We start from the raw sequence: 12,962 nt of genomic DNA, 5'->3' as shown, positions 1-12,962 counted from the left end.
AATAAAATAATTTTGACATTGGTGTTCCAATGTCAGCTCACAGTATCAGTCTACATAGGAACCAAAGACACTTTCTGCTGCGTTCCAGTCGGACACATTTCCTGGCGGGAACAACAAAAGCGATCCAAGGAATTTATTTTCTATTTCAACTATAATTTGTTCTCAGTCTCTCATTAATTACACAAATGGCTGAGGAGGAAGATGATTATATGTCTGACGCTTTCCTGAACCAAATGTGAGTTTAAATCACGTCTTTTTCTGCAATAACATGTCACTGTCAGAGTGAGTGGCGTTTGCTGTGCATTAGAGATAAACACGGAATAATATTTGTATTTATTAGCAAACAAACATGTTTACATGTTTTTAAATGAGTGGATGATGTAATTTAGCTTCCTTAGATGATTAATTCTTACTGAATTTATCAAAACTGCTGCGATTAATGGTGTGAATTGATGCACATCAAAACAAATATAACAACAAAAAATGGTAATGCCATGTTTTTGCTATGTACAGTGGTTTTCTTTTAAGTATAGTATGATTTATTTTTTAAGCATAGAATTTGTGTAAACTCTGTATACTGAAATTGATGTAGGATTTACTTTAAAACTCAGAAATTGTTAGTACTTTTCACAAATTATTACAAAGAAGCACATGTAACACATGTAATTAAACATGACATTTTTAAGTAGGAAACCTGAAATAGTATTTTCTTGTATATTTACAACTTTATAAAGTCATTTTTTACAATGTATGACAGTGAATATGCTTGTAAACCTTGAAATATGGAAAATAAAAGTGACCCTGAACCACTGATCTATATATAATGATATAACCACCCCGGGTACCCTAGCAACCACCCCCGGTAGCCAAGCAAACGCGTAGCAACACCCTACCCTAGCAACTGCATAGCAACACCTTAGCAACCACCCCGGGTACCCTAGCAACACCCTCTGACTCTATCTATCTATCTATAATCTGACTCTATCTAACTATCTATTTATCTATCTATCTAATATTCCTATATATCTGTCTGTTTATCTATCTTTCTATCTATCTATCTATTTAATATTCCTATCTATCCTGTTTATTTAAACTTCAGACTTCTTCAAATGAACACCTTCAAACTGCAAGCTTTTAAAACTACATTTAATAGGTCAGACTTTCTTAAGCCAACTTCAAAGTTTGTTCACAAACTTTTTTATCTATTATAGATCATTGCCCTGAACCACAAAACCAGTCTTAAGTGTAAATTTTTCGAAATTGAGATTTATCATCTGAAAGCTGAATAAATAAGTGTATGTATAGTTTGTTATGTTAGAACAATATTTGGCTGAGATACAACTATTTGAAAATCTGGAATCTGAGGGTGCAAAAAAATCAAAATATAGATAAAATCACCTTTAAAGTTGTCCAAATTAAGTCCTTAGCAATGCATATTACTAATCAAAAATTAAGTTTTGATATATTTACAGTAGGAAATTTACAAAATATCTTCATAGAACTTGATCTTTACTTAATATCCTAATGATTTTTGGCATAAAAGAAAAATCAATAATTTTGACCCATACAGTGTATTGTTGGCTATTGCTACAAATATACCCCAGCGACTTAAGACTGCTTTTGTGCTCCAGGGTCACATATACAAATGTTTCAGTTCAGGCTCTCAACATCTATAATTCCCAATTCTTCCAGCTCACGATGTCCTAAATAACATAAATAGCTCCTCGCTGTGTCTTACATGTTGTTTTTTTTAATTGTTTTGATGCTCTTTACACTAAAACAGCCCAGATGTTCGGCCTGGCGTCCCGATGGTGAAGCGTCTGAAGGAAACCATAAAAAAGGAGGCTCTACAGAAGGAGAAAAATGTACAGAACCGGCAGAAGAGCTACAAAGAGCAGGAGCAAGAGAGTCGGGAGACCGCGCTGCAGAGCTCCATAAGCAGCCAAAATAAAGGCTTTGCATTACTGCAAAAGATGGGATATAAAGCAGGACAAGGCCTGGGAAAACAGGGTCAGTGATTGAGACTTTTAAATGGAGTGTTTGCTTTTAAAAAGCAAAAATGTGACCCTGAACCACAAAACCAGTCATAAGGGTCAATTTTTTTAAATTGAGATTAATACATCATCTGAAAGCTGCATAAATAAGATTTCCATTGATAGGACAATATTTGGCCGAGATAAAACTATTTGAAAATCTGGAATCTGAGGGTGCAAAAAAATCTAAATATTGAGAAAATCACTTTTAAATAAGTTCTTAGCAATGCATATTACTAATCAAAAATTAAGTTTGGATATATTTACAGTAGGAAATTTACAAAATATCTTCATGGAACATGATCTTTACTTAATATCCTAATGATTTTTGTCATAAAAGAAAAATCAATAATTTTGACCCATATAATGTATTGTTGGCTATTGCTACAAATATACATGTGCTGCTTATGACTGCTTTTGTGCTCCAGGGTCACAAATACCCTCAAAAAAACATAATGTGGTTTTGTGTGCATTAAAAACATTTTCTCATGCTGCAGGTGCTGGACGGGTCGAGCCGGTTCCTCTGAACATCAAAACAGGTTCTTAAAAAATTTGAGTTTTATTAGACATAACAAGTGACAATACATCTGCATTACGCTGCTTTGTTAAGGATATCACGATAAAGTAACAAGACTTATTTCCATTGCGGTCCTTGATATTAGACAAAAACAATTTGTGTGACGACAGGCATTTTTGGCATACATTTCATACTAATTACAATAAACAAATATCATTTTCACACTCAATCACACACCACAGAGACAATCTTCACTACAGAACAATTATCCTAATCTGTCAAATTTAAGACAGCCCATCTAAAAACATTATTTTTAGTCTTTTACTGAAACCCTCATGAACCGTCATAACCTTAATGTCCAAAGGCAAGTTATTCCACTTCTGTGCACCAGAATATGCAAATGCCGTTTGTCCATACAAAGTCCTAAACTTACATAAATTAAGATCCATAATGCTCTGTCTAGTAAAATGACCATGTCTTAATTTAACCTAGAAAAATAAGACTTAAAATACACTGGAGCTCTATTATTAATTATTCTATGTACCATTTTTAGATTCAGAAGTGCCCATCTTTTTTCAATAGTTAACCGTGCAGCAGGTGTTGTTGATCATGTTGACGTTTGTATGTGTTTGTGCTGTTGTCAGACAGAGGAGGCATTGGAATGGAAGAAGTCAAGAAGAGGAAAGCAGACGAGGAGCTTCAGAATTACAGGAGAAAAGTGCAAATGAAACAACAGGTGGAGAAGAAATCATTAGAGGATTTCAGGTATGAACCTGAGATGACATCAAATCAAACTCATGTTTTTTTCTTAACCCTATAAATCTAGTGTATCATATTTGATATGCAAGGCCTCTGAATGATCTCCTCCATGCCTTCTGTCGTCTGATTAACAGTTCTTATTTTTAGCAAGTGAAGCTCTTATAGGGTGATTGTACAAACATCCACCTTCAGCTCGTGCTTCACGCGTCTCTTTGCTGTCAAATCTTGATTTTTATTAAGCAAACATAAAAATGACTTTGATATTGTTAGTGATATTTCAAGATGAACTCTTACTGGATTGAAGCAACTTAGGCTTACTTGATATTCCAGACATCATTTTGTAGTAAAATTGTGTTTAAATGTGAGTATTAAATATGTGACCCTGGAGCACAAAAGCAGTCATAAGCAGCACATGTATATTTGTAGCAATAGCCAACAATACATTGTATGGGTCAAAATTATAGATTTTTCTTTTATGCCAAAAATCATTAAGATATTAAGTGAAAATCATGTTCCGTGAAGATATTTTGTAAATTTCCTACCGTAAATATATCCAAACTTACTTTCTGATTAGTAATATGCATTGCTAAGAACTTAATTTGGACCAATTTTAAAGACGATTTTCTCAATATTTAGATTTTTTTGCACCCTCAGATTCCAGATTTTCAAGTAGTTGTAACTCAGCCAAATATTGACCTAAATCAAACCATACATATACATACAATCTCAATTTCGAAAAATTTACCCTTATGACTGGTTTTGTGGTCCAGGGTCACATATTAGTAATATCCACCCAGTTGGCCCAAGAACAGGATCCAATGCTGGCTGAAGGTTTCCTGCGTATTTGGTCTGTTCGGAGCACAAAGTAATTTAACTTCAATTACTTTGTTAATCAGAAATCTAGCATCCCGCCTGATGTGCTCCATCCAGCCCGAGTTCTTATTTCAATCATTTAAAAACACATTCATGTGTTTACAGTTCGATGTTCTTAATGGTCACTTTGACATGCAGGTAAACAAATAAAATGGAATCTATTTTCTTTCCCATTGCTTTTTTATATCAGTATGGTACGTTTAATGGTAAGTTTAATAACCATTAAACAAGTTAGATAAAAAAAAAAAGTAATCTAAAAAGTAATCAGAAAGAATACATTACCTAAAATGAGTAGATTGTTACTAAGCTTTCATCATGTAATCTGTATTTAGACTACAATTTGTAAGTAATTACCCAGCTCTGCGTGCCAATTACATAGTCAGTTCAGAGATGATCCATACATCACATCAAATTCTCCCTGAACCACAAAACCAGTCATAAGGGTCAATTTTTCAAATTGAGATTGTATGTGCATGTATGGTTTGTTAGGATCGGACAATATTTGTCTGAGATACAACTATTTGAAAATCTGGAATCTGAGGGTGCAAAAAAATCTAAATATTGAGAAAATCGCCTTTAAATTTGTCCAAATGAAGTTCTTAGCAATGCATATTACTAATCAAAAATTAAGTTTTGATGTATTTGCGATAGGAAATTTACTAAATATCTTCATGGAACATGATCTTTACTTAATATCCTAATGATTTTTGGCATAAAAGAAAAATCAATAATTTTGAGCCATGCAATGTATTTTTGGCTACTGCTACAAATATACCCCAGAGACTTAAGACTGGTTTTATGCTCCAGGGTCACATGTGCATTCCTGACTCCAGTAAGATATATAGTGTGTGGAGTGGAAGAGACTCCAAACTATGGGCTCCTCTGGATACAGAATCACCCGCAGCCTTCTGCAGACCAAGATAAACTTTCTCCAAATGGAGGCATGAAATATGAATTTAAGTTTGCATTAAATAGGATCTTAAGTCTGGGGAATGCACACCCAGGAGGTCATTTGGATGAAAGACCCTGGAAAAAGGGCAACCCCTCTGCAAACTTTCTTGTATTAACTTTTATATTTATATTTTATATATAACTTTTTGTATTATCCCTAAACTTTCTTGTTTCTCTGGACGTGAAGGCGTTGCACCAGTCACATGGAGACATTTAAATGATATCAAACATGACTGTTAATTCACACATTGACACAGAACATTATATGTTGCATGAAGTCATTCTGAGTGAACTGAGTGATAATAAAACTAAGCATTTAAATATCATTTTACTAAGACATATAATTTGAAGATATAGTGATGACTGATATTTATATCATTTTATGTCAGTATCTGCTGTACTGTTATAAAGATCTCATTGATTTACATTACAAACAAAAGAATATCATCACTTTTTGTCCACATAAATATCGGCATCTGCACCAAATTGCATATTTTTGAATAAAATTGAGCTGTTTTTCTCCATATTTTCACTATATATGTGACCCTGGAGCACAAAAGCAGTCATAAGCAGCACAGGTATATTTGTATGCAATAGCCAACAATACATTGTATGGGTCAAAATTATCGCTTTTTCTTTTATGCCAAAAATCATTAGGATATTAAGTAAAGATCATGTTCCCTGAAGATATTTTGTAAATTTCCTAATTTCCTTCATTTTTGATTAGTAATATGCATTGCTAAGGACTTTAAAGGACAACTTTAAAGGCAATTTTCTCAATATTTAGATTTTTTTGCACCCTCAGATTCCAGATTTTCAAATAGTTGTATCTCAGACAAATATTGTCCGATCCTAACAAACCATACATCAATGCAAAGCTTATTTATTCAGCTTGAATTGACACGTATGGCTGGTTTTGTGGTCCAGGGTCACATATAGGCTCTATAAATGCCTGATGCAAACTTAAAACACAAATGCAGCTCGGAAAAAAAGCAGATTTTTCTGACTGTTATTTCATAAGTCAGGCTTTAAGCTTCTCTGTGTCTGGATGTGGTGTTGAGTAACATGTTTATTACAGAGTGCGTATGAGAACCGAAAGAGAAGAGCGTCAAATACAGGGCGACCTGTGGAAGAGCCAGCGGGCCTGTGAGCAGCTCGACAGCCAGAAGGTCAGGAAGACTTTTTTCCCCTTTTATCTCTATTTAACCTGAAGTTTAATATATTTGCATGAACGCATATCATACAACCAGAAATCTCTGAACCTCGCCTGCTGTTGTGATTCTTCTTTTAGGGCATCACTGTTCCCAGAGACAGCTGGTACTGGCCTGAAGCTGTGAAAGAGGAAGAGGAAGAGCTTCTGGAGGAAGAAACCAAATCAGAGGGAAGTGACAACGAGGAGGAGGAGCTAACCGTGAGTTTATGACGCTTTCATTGCTAACAAGTTGCTTTGGAGGGGAACAGTTTGTTTTATTATTTGTCTTGCAATAACTTTGGTCACATGCTTGAATGTTTGAGCTTGACGAATACAATCAACAGTACAATTTTTGTAAAAATGCTGTTAAAAAAAAAAAAAAAGCACTGTAATTTTTACTACACTTAATTTGATAAATCATTACATATTTTAGAATTCATTTTTAATTTGTATGATAGATAGATAGAGATATATTTATATATAGAGATAGATATATAGAGATAGATATGTAGAGATAGATAGAAATATAGAGATAGATATGTAGAGATAGATAGATATATAGAGATAGATGTATCTATCCATCTATCTATCTATATCTATCTCTATACATCTATCTCTATCTATCTGTCTATCTATCTCTATATATCTATCTATATATCTATCTCTCTATCTCTATCTCTCCATCTATATATATCGAGAGAGAGAGAAAGAGAGAGAAATAGAGACAAAGATTTTTAAGGTTTTTTAAAGAAGTGTCTTCTGCTCACCAAGCCTGCATTTATTTGATCCAAAGTACTGCAAAAACAGTAATAGTGTGAAATATTTTTGTTAATTAAAATAACTGTTTTCTATTTGAATATAATTTAAAATGTAATTTATTATTTATGAATTATTATTATTATTATTATTATTAAAAAAACAACAAGTGAGACTTCCGGTTATGGCGCGGTGCTGAGTGGACACGAATCGGAGCTCAGCAACAAATACTGACTTAAATTATCTACTTTAACTCAACAAACGTTGACCGACTGATCCCATTTCAAATTCGGATGCATCTTAATGTTTCAAGATGCCACCAAAACCAATGAAAACGACACAGAAACAAGTCAAATCGACTGTACCTGGAGAGGTTGAGGCAGATGCTAAATCCAATGAAGGAGCGTCGGGTGTTGGCCAGGAGTCTGCAATCCTTGAGGCTATCCACTCACTGAAATCGGACTTTGCTGTGCAATTTGATGGATTGCTTCAGGCGATCAACGGAGTGCAGTGCGATCTTAAAGCTCTCACAACACGGGTAACAGAAGCCGAGGATCGAATAGGCACTCAAGAAGATAACGTCAAATGCCATAGAATCTCTCTCACTAAAAGTCGATGACCTGGAAAATCGCAGTCGTCGGTCCAATCTACGATTAGTGGGACTTCCAGAAAAGATCGAGAGGAAGAATATGTGTGCCTTTTTAGAGAAATTACTTCCCGAGATCCTCGGCCCGGAACACTTTCCTGCTCCTCTTGTAATTGAGAGGGCTCACCGAATCGGCAGATTCTCCGAAGATCATTCTGACTCTCCACCGTAATAATGAAATTTCTAAATTATGCTGACAAAGTCCGTACTCTGACAGCAGCTCGAGCAAAAGCCACAGTGATGTTGGACAAAAGAAAGCTTATGTTCTTTTCTGACGTGTCAGCTGAACTGCACAAGAAACGGAAACGTTTTGACGCGGTGAAGAAGGATCTTCGCGATCTCAACATCCCCGAACTGCGTTATGGCATCTTGCATCCAGCTACTTTGTGCGTGACATACAAGGGAAAGCGCCACTTGTTTGATAACCCTCCGGACGCTCAGAGGTTTTTGCAAGACCTGAAGGATATTAATGCTTAGCAAGACTTGAAGGAAGATATTTCTCTTTGGGGTCAGTTTCATGAACCTAAGCAAACTTTTTTTTTTTTTTTTTTTTTTGTAATGTTGGGTTGACATTTCTGAATGTTGCGGGACCCGTCCAGCCACCAGACATGCTGTTCCTCACCGTGAAGAGATCGCGGGTGGACCGGCATAGTTCCATAATCAGGCTCTTTCGAGAAGACCTTGGGAAGTGTTTAAATGGGGAGGGGAGGAGGGGTGAGGGTATTTCATTTGGGGAAATACCCGTTTGTTGGCCAACTGTTCTGTATGGCTGTGTTTTCCCATTACTATGTTTTTTTTTTTTTCTCACATTTTCTTCACAATAATAGTCTATATACATACTATAGTTCTTTTGGCAAGAATGGAAATACACTGTATATACGATAATGGTTCCCCTATCTGATATTCAATTTACACCCTGGAATGTAAGAGGTCTAAACAAAATTGTAAAGTTAAAACAAGTGTTCAATAGAATTAGGCAATTGAAAGCTAAAATAGTGTTCCTTCAGGAAACTCAATTAGTTGCAGAGGATGTGGTTATGGTGAGGAAGAGATGGCCAGGACAAGTGTTTTCAGCCTCCTTTATTTCATACTCCAGGGGGGTTCTTATACTTATACATAAATCTATACCTTTACAAATAATTAATACTATTGAGGACAAACTAGGGAGGTATATAATCATCCAAGCTGAGATCCTTTCTGTTAGACTGAATTTAGTGAATATTTATGGGCCCAATGTGGATAATCCTATTTTTTACAGAAATCTATTTTTAATATTAGCGGAACTGCCAGGATACTTTGTTATAGGAGGAGATTTTAATTGTGCTCTATATCCAGAATTAGATAGATCAACTAAATCAGACTCCTCTCATGTACAGACCAGAATAGAGTTAAAACAGTATATGCAAGATTTTAATTTAATAGATATATGGAGGAACAGACACCCAGATAGTTTGACTTATTCATGTTACTCTAGTACTTATAAAACATTTTCTCGTATAGATTATTTTATTTTGTCTACTGATTTATTCTCCAAAGTTAGTAAATGCTGGTATGATAGCATATTAATCTCAGATCATGCTGCAATTTCATTTACATTAAACTTTCCTAACTTTTTATGCAGATCCCCAAGATGGCGCTTACATATAACTTGGTTGAGAGATCCCGACTTTTTGGAGTTCATTGATAAACAGATAGATTTTTATTTTGAAATAAACACAAATCAAACATCTGCTTCAGTCAGATGGGAAGCATTTAAAGCTTTTATAAGAAGACGAACGATTAGTTACACAAATTATAAATATAAACGCTGTCAAGTAGAAATGGTAGACCTTGAAAGCAAAATAAAGAAAATTGAATCTGAAATATACAAAAAAATTACTCCTGACCTTCTGTTGGAACTGCACAAATTGAAAATTAAATATAATGAGCTTTCATCAGAACATGCAAAGAAAAGTTTGATGAGACTAAAACAGACTTATTATGAAGGAGGGTAAGTTACTAGCCTGGCGTATTAAGCTGTTACAAACTTAAAGAGCCATAAATTCCATTCAGATAAAGGAGGGTGAGACAACATTTGATCAAACTGAGATAAATGAGGTCTTTAGGAACTACTATCAGACTCTTTACAGCTCTGAATATTCAGAGAGTGCCGCAGAGAGACAAAAAGCTTTTCTGGATGCTTTGGACTTTAAGTCCACAGATTTGGGTTTCATGGTATCCCTTGAAGATGACCTAAAATCTGAGGAGCTGTTTGAGGCCATTAACAGTATGAAAGGAGGGAAGACCCCAGGGCCTGATGGCATACCAATAGAGTTATATAAAATTTTCCATCATAAATTAATTTACCCCCTTTTGGATATGTACCAGGAATCCCTGAATAATGGGGCTTTGCCTCCCTCTCTGAATACTGCGGTGATTACTCTGCTGTTAAAACCTGGAAAAATGCCAACTGATTGTGGTTCATATAGACCAATTTCTCTCCTGAATAATGACTTAAAGATTCTTTGCAAAGTGTTAGCAAAGAGACATTTGCCCAAGCTTGTTCACATGGACCAAAACGGCTCTGTTTGGGGGAGACAAGGTTTGCATAATATTCGTAGAGTATTAAATATATTACATGAGAAATCCAATATTTGCGATAATGCACTACTGTCATTAGACGTTTGGAGAATTCTCAGGATATAAAATTAATAATTCTAAATCTGTGCTGCTGTTCCTCCATACAGCAGAAAGGCATTCCCCCCCAGTTCAGTCACCCTTTACAATCTCACAAGAAGGTTTTACTTACCTTGGGATTAAAATTACACCAACTGTAAATGAAATTGTATCAGCAAATTATAAGCCCATATCAGATTTTATAACTGGTCTGCTGAACAGATGGACAAAACTCCCTATTTCACTAATTGGCCGTGTTAATATACTAAAAATGTCAATCTTACCCAAATTATTATATCTCTTCCAGTCCATCCCCCTCCCTCCACATTCCTCTTTTTTTGTCCTAATGAAAAACTTTCACAAACTTCATTTGAACAACAAACGCCTCGTCTCAGGCTCTCTTTGCTGTATTTGCCTTATGACAGAGGGGGTTAAACCTACCAAACTTAAAATGGTACTACTGGGCAGCTCAAATTAGAGCAGCAATGTTTTATTTTGAGAAAGATTATCCTCCGTCCTGGGTATCTATAGAGGCACACTCTATTCCAATTCCTTTGAATTTATATTTATATTCAGCTGATGCTAAGAAGTTAATTAAAAATACGAAAAATCCATATACCAGGAATACTATAACAGTTTGGTTTGAGGCTCTTGCTCATCTAGATGAATTACTACAACTCTCGCGCTTTTCACCAATTTTTGGTAATGAAAATTTCCGTCCTGGTAGAGCCGATCCAGGTTTTAAAATCTGGTCAATCCAAGGTATTAGTAAAGTGTCTGATCTCTATAATGAAGGAAATTTTATGTCCTTTGAAGAAATTAGGACAAGGTTTGGAATTCCACAAAAACACTTTTTTAAATATTTGCAATTACGTAGTTTTATTCTATCAAGACAAGGCCAAAGTCTGGTTGAGCCTCCTCTTTCTACTTTGGAAAATATTACACTTAACTGTTTAAAAGGTAGAGGTCAGGTATCTGTGTTGTATAAACAGTTTGTGGCCAAATCTAAAGAATCATTTAATGACAGACTTCAAGCTTGGCGATCTGACCTGCAGGCTGATATAACTGAGGAAGAGTGGCAAATAGCATGTTTAAAAGCCCAAACTCAGACAATGAGTACTCATTTGAGACTGCTTCAGTATAAATGGTTGAGTAGACAATATATCACTCCAGTTAAGTTACATCACTTTAACCCGAATATTCCTGATATATGTTATAAATGTAAACAAGAAAAGGGAACTTTAATCCATTGTATGTGGGAATGTACTAAAGTTAACTGTTTTTGGGTTAAAATATTGAATATTATAAGTCAAATCATTGATAAAGTAATTCCTCTTGATCCCAGGTTGTGTATATTACATATATGTCCTCTGAACTTTAAAATGACTAAACATGAAAGATTGTTGTTAATTCTCTGTTTGCTGGAAGCTAAACGTGTAATTGCATGTTCTTGGAAAAAAGAAGAAAGTCCTGGCGTGTCTCAATGGATAAAGGGGATGACCACATGCCTTGCCTTAGAAAAGATTACCTACTTTTTGAAAAACAAACTTCATGTATTTTGGTCCATCTGGAAGGTGTTCTATGACTTTTTGGAGAGTCTAGATGGTGACTCTTTTGTGGAATTAATGGACATTGAAAATATATAGACAAGTATGTTATTGCTGTATTTATTTATTTTTTTATTATTATTATTAGTGTTTTTTTTCTGTATTGAGTTAATTTATGTATTATTATTATTATTATTATTCATTTATTTTTATTCCGTTATAATGAAAAATTGAACTGTTGTCTTAACCTGTATGACAATCCTTGAAAATAAAAATTGTTGTTCAAAAAAAAAAAAAAAAAAAAAGTAGAATTTTTTCAGGTTTCTTTGATGAATAGAAAGTTCAGGAGAACAGTGTTTATCTGAAATAGAAATCTTATCCCAGACAGCAACATAGTGTCGGCCCAGATCCGCCCACATCTGGCCTGCGTGAAATCCATGCGGGCCAGATGTGGGCCGGATCTGGGCCAACGCTGCTTGCTGTCTGGGATGTCTTTGCCATCACTTTTAAATGTAAAAAATTGAAAGCATCCTTGCTAAATAAAATGATTAATTTTCTATAATTTTTTATAAGTTCAACCGTTATTCTGTCGTCTTTTCTTTACAGCCTTTAGACAAGCTGCAGTTTCTCACCTCGTATCTGCGAGGATTTCATGTTTACTGCATATGGTGTGGGACGGCATTTAATGGTAAGAAGTGTTCAGGTATAATGTTTGAGCAGATACATAAATGATAAATAAACTAAACTGTTCCCGTTCGACAGATGAGGAGGATTTGAGCTCGAACTGTCCTGGAGACACCGCAGCAGATCATGACGACTAGATCCACCTGGAATCATCCGGAGCACTTGTTTTTAATTTGCTTCTCATGTTTCTGCATAGCTGTGTTTAATATTTATGTTCTCATATTCGTTCATTAAATGTTGCATTGATTGTTTTATTAGAATTGTGTGTAGAATGGTTTTATATCAGTATTGAACCTGATGCATCACTTGTTCTGTGTAACTTAATCTCAGCCTATCACAAATATTATGA

General features: G+C 35.0%; 1 protein-coding gene across 1 annotated transcript; it reads left to right on the top strand.

Moving 5' to 3' along the window:
• The first annotated feature begins 74 nt into the window (after window positions 1-74).
• Window positions 75-12,869, top strand: LOC131551770 (G patch domain-containing protein 11). The gene is made up of 8 exons (XM_058794877.1): window positions 75-235; window positions 1,784-2,010; window positions 2,531-2,572; window positions 3,195-3,315; window positions 6,212-6,302; window positions 6,425-6,544; window positions 12,536-12,617; window positions 12,692-12,869. The coding sequence occupies exons 1-8, from the start codon at window positions 186-188 to the stop codon at window positions 12,748-12,750; spliced, it is 792 nt and encodes a 263-aa protein (XP_058650860.1). The 5' UTR covers window positions 75-185; the 3' UTR covers window positions 12,751-12,869.
• Window positions 12,870-12,962: the final 93 nt, after the last annotated feature.

The sequence above is a fragment of the Onychostoma macrolepis genome, chromosome 13, assembly GCF_012432095.1.
Source record: "Onychostoma macrolepis isolate SWU-2019 chromosome 13, ASM1243209v1, whole genome shotgun sequence".
Taxonomy (NCBI): domain Eukaryota; kingdom Metazoa; phylum Chordata; class Actinopteri; order Cypriniformes; family Cyprinidae; genus Onychostoma; species Onychostoma macrolepis.
The sequence above is the reverse complement of the archived record's forward strand: the minus strand, read 5'-3'. Positions and strand labels throughout refer to the sequence as shown.

What these genes read in the sequence shown, in the direction of transcription:
- LOC131551770 (XM_058794877.1), top strand. Translation starts at nt 186, where the DNA reads ATGGCTGAGGAGGAAGATGATTATATGTCTGACGCTTTCCTGAACCAA. An exon ending in AGCAGCTCGACAGCCAGAAG is followed by an intron (nt 6,303 to 6,424) that starts GTCAGGAAGACT and finishes TTCTTCTTTTAG; the next exon opens with GGCATCACTGTTCCCAGAGA. An exon ending in ACGAGGAGGAGGAGCTAACC is followed by an intron (nt 6,545 to 12,535) that starts GTGAGTTTATGA and finishes TTTTCTTTACAG; the next exon opens with CCTTTAGACAAGCTGCAGTT.